This window comes from Pimephales promelas, chromosome 11 (assembly GCF_988280905.1).
Source record: "Pimephales promelas chromosome 11, fPimPro1.hap1.1, whole genome shotgun sequence".
Classification (NCBI taxonomy): Eukaryota; Metazoa; Chordata; class Actinopteri; order Cypriniformes; family Leuciscidae; genus Pimephales; species Pimephales promelas.
This window is the reverse complement of record NC_142779.1, coordinates 21165536-21178339: the sequence shown is the minus strand read 5'-3', so window position 1 is coordinate 21178339 and position 12804 is coordinate 21165536. Positions and strand designations below refer to the sequence as shown.

At 41.2% G+C, this 12804-nt stretch overlaps 1 protein-coding gene across 1 annotated transcript; it reads left to right on the top strand.

Annotated features, from left to right (window-relative positions):
* synj2bp (synaptojanin 2 binding protein) lies at positions 1-4637 on the top strand. The gene is made up of 4 exons (XM_039656169.2): positions 1-217; positions 1695-1831; positions 2197-2292; positions 3436-4637. Exons 1-4 carry the CDS (start codon positions 154-156, stop codon positions 3601-3603), a joined length of 465 nt encoding a protein of 154 aa, XP_039512103.1. The 5' UTR covers positions 1-153; the 3' UTR covers positions 3604-4637.
* Positions 4638-12804: the final 8167 nt, after the last annotated feature.

Below are 12804 nucleotides of genomic sequence, written 5' to 3'. Positions count from 1 at the left end.
GCACTTTGAAAGTGTTCCGGTGGTATCCGCTAGGGGGCGGTGACGGGTGCACTCGTGTCCCGGCAGCATTAGAGAGGAAGCAGGCGGAGTTCCGCACGCTTTATGAGGCTTTTTAGCTGTTTCGGGAATAAAAAGTAGAACTTTTCCGACATCATGAACGGATCCGCACACAGCGCGGCAAGCGTTACAGATATTACACTGAAAAGAGGCCCGGCTGGTAAGTTTGGCTCTCTCCTCGACTTCTCCGGCACTGTTGGAGCTGTTGAAACAGAGTTCAGTCCGGCGGTTCGGTTCTGTGCTGCGGGTTCGGCCCGCTTCAACAAATAAGTGGCGTGCTGATTTAACAGGCGCCGTGAACCCAAACGGGAAATCCGATGATTTCCATTACACGAGAGTTAGACGAGTTGATCGGATTTATTCAGAGACGTTTCTGCTATTATGAAAGCGAAAGTTCAGAACCAGCTCAATACACCATCAGCGATATGGGCTGACATATACAGATCCATTTCTGTCAGATTCAGGCACACTGTGTTTGGCTGATGTTGAAGTCTTTCAGGTGTTGTGGGTCTGGATTTGGGCAGGTTCTGAGGGCTGACAGTCTCAGCTGCCTGTTGACTTTGATTAAACTCTTATATAATGCGTTGGTGTGTGCGTGTGACCTTTGCGAGGTCATGGACTGGACTGCTCAGATAGCTCTGGACTTTGAATTGTGATTAAAGGGTATGACTTTAAAACAATAATATAATCTTCACACGTCATCAACACCATTGATCAAGTCAGTTTGTTAAACTGATACCAATACCACCTCTTTAAACAATCAATTTGTCAATATTGGAAAGAGAACGTTCTTAATTAAATTAGATTTAGACCCATGGACTGCATCTAATATAATATTTTTTAACGTGACTTTACAATAAAACGATATCAGGTGCAAAAATGTCCACCAGTGTACAGTGATGTAACATTATGACTATCCTACATTTCCACCTTTTCATCATAATCATATTCATCACACGTACTACAGATTCAGATTTATCTTAAGTAAATAACATTTTAAATTTGAAATAAATTGCACAAATAAATCAAATACATTTAAAATGTGAAAATTCACTTTATCTACCTAAATGCATGTTATAGATCTTATTGAATGGATCATCCATGTATTTTTTTTTTCTTGTAATGTTTAATCGAATTTTAGTGATACCCCCATTTCAAAATTCAATCAACTACTAATTTATAGACACAAGTCCCCACTCTACATTTTGTTTTTTGATAATCTGGTACTTCACAATTCAGAGTAAAAAATCTGTTGCTTTTTTTATTTCGTTGTGACTTTAAATTTGAGTTGTATCAACCTCTTACTAAAATGCATAAAAGAGCAAAGAACATGAACTTTAAAATTTTTTTTTTGCTTGCTGCGTAATTTCAATGACTAATTTTAAGTGTTTTGATTTAACATTTATTAAATTATGCATTAGCATACATATAAAATGTTTCTGCGAGTGATGTTTTCCGGGTGTGTGAATTAAGAATGAGACGAGTGTATCTTAAGCAGTGATGCCTGGCTGGGATCATGCCTGTTTGTACAACATCTCCGTCTCTTCAGAAATTACATTAAAGCCTTCTGACCATAGTTTAATCATGTTACTAGTCCAGCCTGGTGCTGTGTGTAACATCCTCTCCATCTCTGTCAGGTCTGGGGTTTAATATAGTCGGTGGAGTGGACCAGCAGTATATAATGAATGACAGCGGAATCTATGTGGCAAAAATCAAAGAAAACGGAGCAGCCGCGCTGGACGGACGTCTGCAGGAGGGAGATAAAGTTATTGCGGTAAAACCACTGTAATTTACTGTACAAACTCAACAAATTATACTTTACTCATGCTTAATTCTTGAATATGGCTGTACTTAACTGTGAACAAAAACTATCTCTTCACCAGAGCAGAAAGGGGTCCATTTTTTAAGAAAAACATTAATTAAACTTTACATACTGTATATAAACGTTTCGAGTCAGTAAGTTTTAACCAAGGGTGCATTTATTTGTTAAAAGAAAAACATAATATTGTGAAATATTATTTTAATTTAAAATAACTGTTTTCTATTTGAATATTTTAAAAAATGTCATTTATTCCAGCTGAATTTTCATACATGCACATATTTCAAAATAAATGATGAGTACATGATTGTTTCGTGTAGATAAATGGCCAGAAGTTAGACAATCTGTCTCACGGTGCAGCAGTGGAGCTGTTTCGGTCTGCAGGCGAGGATGTGTATCTTCGCGTACAGCAGCGAGTAAGTACTGCTGGCCATCGCAATTGACCTATGGCTAAGCCACGCCCCCTCCACTCACTCGGACACACAGTCAACATTTGGGGACAGGCGCTATGGCAGCTGTCACAGTAGGAGACATTTCAGAGGATGCAATTGGTGATTTTTGGAGACAGAAAGATTATATATCATCTTGAAGTCACCTAAAGGGCCTTAACTATGCATTGGAGGGTTATATTAATAATTTTATTGTGAGAAGGTCGATGAAAAGCTTCAATTCCAGGCAAAAATGTGATAAACATGATAAACCGCATATCGTTGCTATCACCGTTACAGTATTTACATGAATCACTCAGCACAACATTGTTAATTATCTTGGTTATTTAATGACACTTTAATGAAGCTAAGTGATGCGATGTACAGCGTAGCTACAAGCTAATGTTAAAGGGTTAGTTCACCCAAAAATGAAAATTCTATGTTTTAATCAAACAAGATCTCATTCCCCATTGACTACCACTATGGTAGTCAATGGGGAATGAGATCTGTTTGATTAAAACATTCTTACAAATATCTTCCTTTGTGTTCAACAGAACAAATAAACACATAGAGCTTTGGAAAAACATGAGGGTGAGTAAATACTGACAGAATTTTCATTTTTGGGTGAACTAACCCTTTAACGTTTTCTGATGTTAGGCTACGTTAGAGATTTTAAAGATAATGTTCAAATATGTTGTTGACTTAACTTTGAACAGATGTTGACAACCTTGTTTAATTTATCCATGTTTAGTTGGTCTTGTGGTCTACCGCATAACTTAATCCAGAGCAGACACTTATCTTGGTTGAGATGTGGCTTGGGAAGTGTAAAAAACATACACACCGTCGCCCAGCCTCTCAGGATCCTTGTGTCGGAGTCGCATGTACCCCATGAACACCGTTTGACCATTTTAAACTTAAAATGGCTAGAAAAAACTAATGAAAACTGATTAACTGCAGTGCATTTCAATGGACGTGGAAGCAGAGAATGTCCGAGTGCATTGGGTTAGCTGCGCACTGTGATTGGCTCATCGCGTTTGAGGGCGTGGCCTAGCCATAGGTCAATTGTGATGCACTGTAGATTCAACTGTCATTCAATCACCTTCACTTACATGTGTTTATATATGTCTACAGCCAACTCTTCAGAACGGCCCCACAAGCTCTCGTACCGATGGAGAATCTTCATCTGCTTTCGGTACATGGACATTGTATACTGTAGTCGCCCTGGCAGTAGTAACGGCAGGTTTCATCGCTTTCAAACGCCTTCAGCTGAACCACCGGGGGCCCCGGGGCCCGTTTTAACCCATCACATTTTATAGACTAAAGCTTTTTTTTTTTTTTTTTTCGCCCAAACATAACCAGGGAGTGAAAATGGAAACCCAGTTAATGGAAGCAGAAAGTGTAAATTTTCTTTAATCGTTTATGCCATGTTATGATGACACGCATGTAGCTGTAAAATATTTTCACGAATAATTTGGTGATAATCATTGGCGTTTAACCAGAATACCCAGCATGCCTGATGACATCACATGGTGGAATAAGGGAACAGGGATGATGAACACAGTGTTTGAATCAACAGCTGCAGAAATCTCTGTAATCCGAACTAGAGAGAGGGGCCGCAGGCAGGAGACCTAGGCCGAGGTGGAGCTGTGTTTCTGGGCAGAAGACAGACAGACCCACGGTGGAATGATTCGTCTTGTACCTCCAGAGAGTGCTTGAATGAGCCTGAGGTTGTACGATTAGATCTTGGGTACCTGCTTGTGCAAGAGTATGTTCGAAATGATGTGGGTTGAGAGTTTTTCTTTTTTTAAATACTTTAATTTCTCACTCATCCATGTTGGAACATGCAGGATGCATTTCAGTGGCTGGAGTAGAGTGGGAAGTGAAGTCTTTCAGTTTGTTTATTTGCCATCAGTGCTTGGCCGTGTATTTTCTCTTCTTCCCTCAGGGGAATGAAAAACTAAATGTGGCACTTGTTAGAATTCACAATCAGAATGAAATTGTTGTATTGTTCATGTTGTATATGGCCTGTGTTTCTGGAATCGTCTTGTACACAATTTGTTTTTTTCTTCACCACAGCTCGTGCCTGGCCAAGTTGAGCTGCTGGTCTCAGCGTGTCTGTAGTTTAGGGGTGGCATCTCTGTTGCTTCTGACTGTATCTGTCCTGTAACTGACAAATGTGTTTGTGGTGTCATGGCTGATCTTCTGCAGGTCTGTGTGGATGGAAAAACGCATGTAAATGCCATGCATGAAGTGCTCATTCACGTTTCACAGTTCAAATAAGGTTGGATTCACATGCATCAAGCATTGAATAAATCATTTATTTGAAAAAACAATTTACTTTTTGCTTCTTGGTATTTGAAATATTTGTAAAAACGGCAAAATCATTGATTGTAATGACACTGACATCTATATATGCTAGTGCATCTTTTACATTTTAAGATGTATAAATTACAATTAATGTATTATGAATGAAAATGATTTTACAAGTGTTTATAAATTAACATTGACCTAGATTAATGGTTTCTTTAAAAAATTAGCCTACCGTTAAAAATTCATTGTGATATGATACAAAATGCATTAACTAATTTTAACAAGGAGAACCGTATGGTAAAGTGTTATTATTGAGGGTCTGAAATTTTTGCGGAGTGACAAGTTGAAGTGATAGTTTACCCAAGAATTAAAATTCTCACATCACACGCATGACCAGCGTTGGCCAATAGTGAGCCTACCTGTGACGTACAACATAGAAGCGTTGCTAGTTACACTACGTGAACTAATAGTCGGGGAGCCAAAGTCTCAAAAGCTCTATAAAATGGGTTGAACCTGACATGGTCTGCCATACTTTTTATTTGTGTTTTTTCTGTTAACTTTGACCCTAAGAACAAATAATTAGAGGGTCTGCTCTGCCGGAAATATCGCGAAAAAAAATTGTGGCCATTTTAGTGTACGCACCCTTTATTTTTTATCAGAAAAATGTGAAAAATTATTTTTTTCATCAAATCCTCAGTGGGTTGGGTAGGTTCTCAATAAATGCATTCCAGATACACAGAACACATGTGCGGACAACATCCACTGAAAAAATAATTCTTAAAACACATTTCTACATGATTTCGCATCAATTTAATGCAAAAAAACAGGCGTTTTTTCACTTATTTTCCACTATTTTCATCTTTACTTCATTGGCAATCAACTATTCCCTTAAGTTATGACATCAGGCAATATGCCATTCTTTTCACCAAACACTATACTCATTACACAGAAAAAAATATAAAAATCCAAACAAAATCAATGGATCTGTGATGATTTCACTACTAGTTGGCGATCAACAGGCTCAGAATTTCAATAGAATTTTAGACTACTCTCAAAATTCTTAAAAACATGCTGGATTTTTAGCATCATGGCTCACTTACAAACACACACACACACACACACACGCACACACATGATCTTAGTAATTTTTATGAGTTTGGAACAACCAACCAATGGTTACCAACGGTTACCAACAGACTTCGAAGCTGCTCATCATTGTCTGTGGTAAGTGATAGTGACTAATATACCGGTAGGTCTGCCCCAGAGTTTTGGGAAAAGAATGGTAATATGGATACTGTAATTGTAATTAACTGAAAGGACCACACCAGTCTTCAAACAATAATATTTCTGATGATTCCTCATCCCAAACATATCCCTGTAGCAGCAGCATTCATTCTCTACTAGTTTACTTAGCTAGCTTTAGCCGTTTTAGCTAATGTCGGTGGTTTCTTTAAACGGCATTACTCCTCACAGGTATGGGGTAGAGAGTAGAGACTTACTTTTTTTAAATGCTTAGGATATTATTCTCTAATAGAGGTATGTGTCCTATATGTTCAATAAGCTTCAACCGGAAGTTGAGAAATTGCCAAAATTTCAACTGGACTTGTTAGGTAAAGAAATAGATATGAGAATAAATGCTGATACGTTTGGAGCGAGGAATCATTGGAAATAAACTTGTATGAAGCCTGGTGTGGTCCTTGAAGTGTTTTTCATGTCAGACAGATAGTAGGCTAGTAAGGATAACTAAAGGCTACATTAAACGTTAGTTGCCATTAGCAATTAGCAACATGGCTAGTTGTTACATTCAGATTTAGAAAGTTTAGCTAGTTAGCTTGTGCACGAATGGCCACACAGACACAAAAAAACAATATATAGCTATATTGGATATCAGATTGTACACAATACTGAACAGTACAAATGTTCAGTAAAATGTAAACATACTATATAGTATGCATAGTTTGTTTTTTAATACTGTACAGTATAGAGTGAGTGATTTGTCAAAAGCTAGTTACCTAGTGTCAAACATCTAGATTTCTTTCACCCGAATGCACAATATTTTCCATTGGCAGATTTGGTTCTGATCTAATTGGGTTTGCTGTGGAGGAAAAGGTAACGAGAAGAGAAGTCAGCAGACGATTGGAAAGGACTGTAAAGAGGAGTGGAGGATTGAACAGAAGGGAAGAGTAGAATGATGAGATTAGAGTGAAGAGGACAGGAGTGGACTGAACAAGAGAGAAGAATAGTAGATGAAAAAAGAGGAGTGAATTGATCATTTACATTTATTCATTTAGCTGATGCTTTTTATCCAAAGTGACTTACAATTGCTATATATGTCAGAGGTCACACACCTCTGGAGAAACTAAGGGTTAAGTGTCTTGCTCAAGGACACATTGGTGTCTCACAGTGGATTCGAACCCCGGTCTCTCACACCAAAGGCATGTGTCTTATCCACTGCGCCATAACCACCCCGCTCAGTGATGATCAGATGTGGTTTGTTGGTGCCTTGGGGAAGAAGGGACCACAGTTGATCACAGTTGCAGGGATGGTATCTGGGATGAGAAATGTTGGAATGATTTCCATGTAGGAGCAGTGCAATTTGGTTCCAGGTCCTCCAATAGTTTGTTGGTGACTTGGGGAAGATGGGACCATAGCTTATCACAGTTGCGGGGATGGTATCTGGGATGGTAAATGCTTGGAATGAACTGCCATGCAGTGTTCGTCCATCCTTTGTGTACTCTGGGAAGTCAAGTTTATCAAACTGTGTGAATCGTCAAACCTTCAGGTTCGTTGGTATGAAGGCACCATCCCTAGTTGTCTGCTCTTCAACTGCCATTGTTGTAAAATATATGTACTTCTTTGTAGCTGATGCTGTTCCTAAATCTATTTAGGAGTGACACGGTTGACTTCTGGTTTCCTTAACGGCTATCCCAACGTGTTTCGGTGTTGGGATCTTGGCAACTGCTTGGCAGACATCCTGGGCAAGGTTGAGAACTTGTTCTTGCTGCTTAAGACTAACTTTCACCCGGTCGTCTTCACCTAACTCTGGAGATGCATCTGTTATCATCCATGCCAGGTGGTATAACAGCTCAATCTTTGGGATGCCTCCAGGTATGATATCTTGCTGCAGTGTTGGGTCTTCAGTCATACTGCCAGCGATCTGGTGACTTCCTCTGGCTTGAGCTGTTCTGGCTTGTCTTGCTTCCTTCAGGGCCTGCTTAGGTTGGTCCTGGAGTTCCTTCCGTATTCTAGTTGCAGTGTTGTAGGAAGAGACTATGGTGTCAACTCACATTCTTCTTCATATTCTGCAAGAAGTATGCAGAGTATTAGGGTGGTGATGGTGCAGTGGATAAGGCACATGCCTTTGGGTTGAGAAACCCTGGTTTGAATCCACTGCGAGACACCAATGTGTCCCTGAGCAAGACACTTAACCCCTAGTTGCTCCAGAGGCGTGCGACCTCTGACATACACTCACCGGCCACTTTATTAGGTACCCCATGCTAGTAACGGGTTGGACCCCCTTTTGCCTTCAGAACTGCCTCAATTCTTCGTGACATAGATTCCACAAGGTGCTGGAAGCATTCCTCAGGGAGTTTGGTCCATATTGACATGATGGCATCACACAGTTGCCGCAGATTTGTCGGCTGCACATCCATGATGCGAATCTCCCGTTCCACCACATCCCAAAGATGCTCTATTGGATTGAGATCTGGTGATTGTGGAGGCCATTTGAGTACAGCGAACTCATTGTCATGTTCAAGAAACCAGTCTGAGATGATTCCAGCTTTATGACATGGCGCATTATCCTGCTGAAAGTAGCCATCAGAAGTTGGGTACATTGTGGTCATAAAGGGATGGACATGGTCAGCAACAATACTCAGGTAGGCTGTGGCGTTGCAACGATGCTCAATTGGTACCAAGGGGCCCAAAGAGTGCCAAGAAAATATTCCCCACACCATGACACCACCACCACCAGCCTGAACCATTGATACAAGGCAGGATGGATCCATGCTTTCATGTTGTAGACGCCAAATTCTGACCCTACCATCCGAATGTCGCAGCAGAAATCGAGACTCATCAGACCAGGCAATGTTTTTCCAATCTTCTATTGTCCAATTTCGATGAGCTTGTGCAAATTGTAGCCTCAGTTTCCTGTTCTTAGCTGAAAGGAGTGGCACCCGGTGTGGTCTTCTGCTGCTGTAGCCCATCTGCCTCAAAGTTCGACGTACTGTGCGTTCAGAGATGCTCTTCTGCCCACCTTGGTTGTAACGGGTGGTTATTTGAGTCACTGTTGCCCTTCTATCAGCTCGAACCAGTCTGGCCATTCTCCTCTGACCTCTGGCATCAACAAGGCATTTCCACCCCCAGAACTGCCACTCACTGGATGTTTTTTCTTTTTCGGACCATTCTCTGTTAACCCTAGAGATGGTTGTGCGTGAAAATCCCAGTAGATTAGCAGTTTCTGAAATACTCAGACCAGCCCTTCTGGCACCAACAATCATGCCACGTTCAAAGTCACTCAAATCACCTTTCTTCCCCATACTGATGCTCGGTTTGAACTGCAGGAGATTGTCTTGACCATGTCTACATGCCTAAATGCACTGAGTTGCCGCCATGTTATTGGCTGCTTAGAAATTAAGTGTTAACGAGCAGTTGGACAGGTGTACCTAATAAAGTGGCCGGTGAGTGTATATAGCACTTGTAAGTCGCTTTGGATAAAAGCATCAGATAACTGTAAATGAGTATTTCTTCTTCATAGTCTGCCTCTTCCGTTTTCTCCTTAAGTTCCTTCAACTTTGAGAGCATGTGGCCAACATTCATTTATGCTGAGCAAATAGAACATACTTTCTGTGGCACAACCATTATTTTAAAAATACCACCTACTTCAAAGTGCCTTCTAAGGTGGGCAATAAAGGACTGATATGTATGAGGTAACATTGTGAACTCCATGGCTTTCCAAGTATTTATGGAATTCATCCCTCAAAGCTGTAACGAAGAATATGGCATTCAGGTCTGGATGCTGGTGCCATAGGGTGGCCCGTCTCTGAGAGAGCAGATCCTGGGCCAGGGAGGGGCTGTTGCGAGGAGCACCAGTTCCAGGAACCAGATCCGGTTGGACCAATACAGCGCAACTAACAAGACCTGCTCCTCGTCCTTCCTGACCTTGCACAATGTCTGTGCAAGAAGGCTCACTGGGGGAAACGCATACTTGCGTAGGTCCGGGGACCAGCTGTGTGCCAGAGCATCCATGCCGAGGGTCCCCTCGGTCAGAGAATAGAACGACTGGTAGTGAGAATTGTCCGGGGCGGCAAACAGATAAACCTGTGGGGTCCACACTGAGGCCTGGATGGTGGCTGCTGCTGGGGCTTCACAGGAGCGGGGGATGCCCCAGGAGGTCGACCTAAGTGACGAGCGGATGGAGGGTCTGCGACCAGTGAACGGATGGGGCAAAGCTGTCAACCACGTCGCCGAATAACCAAACCTGGGACAGAGGGGCATCCAGGAACCGATTCTTAATGGTGTCCCTCATATCGGCCAGGTTGAGCCAAAGGTGGTGCTCCTGGACCACCAAGGTGGACATCGCCTGACCAATGGAACGTGCGGTTTCCTTCGAAGGGGGCAACACAGCCGAATCCTCATCTCCAGAGGACTGAAGCTCCCCCTACAATGCTGTGATCGACATCTGATCATCAAGCAGAGCCCCAAAGGACATGGCTGGTTGTTGCAGCGCTTGTAAGGTGTGAGGGACCCAAGGAGATTGCCTCAGCGGGGAAGTCCTCACATTAATCCTCAGATCACCCTCAGATCACCCTGACCATGCACAAAAGTAGGTTTATTTTGAGGTCCAAAATAAAAGCTAGATCGGGACATAGGCGAGGGGACTGCACCTCCCTTGAGGTAAGCAAGTCTCAATCTCAGCACAGTCATAGTCATATTCCCGCAATGAAAACATGAACTATTCACAAAAGTTGCCTCAGTGTGCTGAATGCCCAACACGAAAAGGAACTATTGTGACCATCTGCTGGCGCCAGGGAATGACCGCATCCATAAACGCACGAGCGGAAAGACATCCTGAAACATCCTGTTGCTCTTTTAGTGAAAACACAAAAATTCAGTGTCAAAGTACCCAAGGATAGCCGTGGTGTAATCGGGGTACACTCTCAAAGAGGAACGACCACCAAGACCGACACACACACACACAAGCAATGCTGTAAAAATCCTTGAGGCCACCACTGATCGCACAGTCACACCAGCAGTGGATACAGAGTCTTGCTTTTCTAGAATCTTAAACATTGCATCAGTCTGCAGAACTCAGTCAGACGAAAGCTCGGCTCCTAAGTGAAAGACAATGTGTGCGCGCGCCCGCTTCCTGTTTATACCCACGCAATGGATCTGTGATGATTTCACTACTAGTTGGCGATCAACAGGCTCAGAATTTCAATAGAATTTTAGACTACTCTCAAAATTCTTAAAAACAAGCTGGATATTTAGCATCATGGCTCACTTACAAACACACACACACACACACACACACACACATGATCTTAGTAATTTATATGAGTTTGGAACAACCAACCAACGGTTACCAACGGATTTCGAAGCTGCTATACCCACGCTGCGGAGTGGGGCATGTGATGCGATCCCTGAAGTGGTCCCGATTACATTGTCACATCGATGTTACGCCGCACGTGATCGACTGAAAGGGAACTAAAATTTTAATAGTAGGTACTCAATCAAAACTGCGGAATTGTGGAAGTTTTACACTTACTATCGCCGACTCTGTTATCTTTCTTTCTTCTCAGGTTAAGAGTCTGAGTGTCATCCTGTATTGATAAACTTCAGATGGTTCAGAATTCAGCAGCTCGGATCATTACACAAACACTGTTGAATGAGCATATTACTCCAGTTTTAGGGAACATTCATTGGTTTCCAATCAGATTTCATATCAATTCAAAATTTTACTTTTTACTTTTTGTAAGGTGTCCTTGAGTGTCTTGAAAGACGCCCAACAAATAAAATGAATTATTATTATTACTACTAGCTAACTAGCTTTTGACAAATCACTCACTCTATATACTGTAAAAACAAAAACAAACTATGCATACTATATAGTATGTTTACATTTTACATAACATTTGTATTGTTCATTATTGTGTACAGTCTGATATCAAATATAGCTATATATTGTTTTTTTTTGTCTGTGTGGCCATTCATGCCACAAGCTAACTAGCTAACTTTCTAAACCGCAATGTAACAACTAGCCATGAAGCTAAATGCTAATGGCAGCTAACGTTTAATGTAGCCTTTAGTTATCCTTACTAGCCTACTATCTGTCTGACATGAAAAACACTTCAAGGACCACACCAGGCTTCATACAAGTTTATTTCCAATGATTCCTCGCTCCAAACGTATCAGCATTTATTCTCATATCTATTTCTTTACCTAACAAGTCCAGTTGAAATTTTGGCAATTTCTCAACTTCCGGTTGAAGCTTATTGAACATATAGGACACATACCTCTATTAGAGAATAATATCATAAGCATTTAAAAAAAGTAAGTCTCTACTCTCTACCCCATACCTGTGAGGAGTAATGCCGTTTAAAGAAACCACCGACATTAGCTAAAACGGCTAAAGCTAGCTAAGTAAACTAGTAGAGAATGAATGCTGCTGCTACAGGGATATGTTTGGGATGAGGAATCATCAGAAATATTATTGTTTGAAGACTGGTGTGGTCCTTTCAGTTAATTACAATTACAGTATCCATATTACCATTCTTTTCCCAAAACTCTGGGGCAGACCTACCGGTATATTAGTCACTATCACTTACCACAGACAATGATGAGCAGCTTCGAAGTCTGTTGGTAACCGTTGGTAACCATTGGTTGGTTGTTCCAAACTCATAAAAATTACTAAGATCATGTGTGTGCGTGTGTGTGTGTGTGTGTGTGTGTTTGTAAGTGAGCCATGATGCTAAAAATCCAGCATGTTTTTAAGAATTTTGAGAGTAGTCTAAAATTCTATTGAAATTCTGAGCCTGTTGATCGCCAACTAGTAGTGAAATCATCACAGATCCATTGATTTTGTTTGGATTTTTATAATTTTTTCTGTGTAATGAGTATAGTGTTTGGTGAAAAGAATGGCATATTGCCTGATGTCATAACTTAAGGGAATAGTTGATTGCCAATGATGTA

Coding starts and splice junctions, on each gene's coding strand:
- synj2bp (XM_039656169.2), top strand. CDS start 154: ATGAACGGATCCGCACACAGCGCGGCAAGCGTTACAGATATTACACTG. Junction 218..1,694: donor ACTGAAAAGAGGCCCGGCTG/GTAAGTTTGGCT, acceptor CATCTCTGTCAG/GTCTGGGGTTTAATATAGTC. Junction 2,293..3,435: donor ATCTTCGCGTACAGCAGCGA/GTAAGTACTGCT, acceptor ATATGTCTACAG/CCAACTCTTCAGAACGGCCC.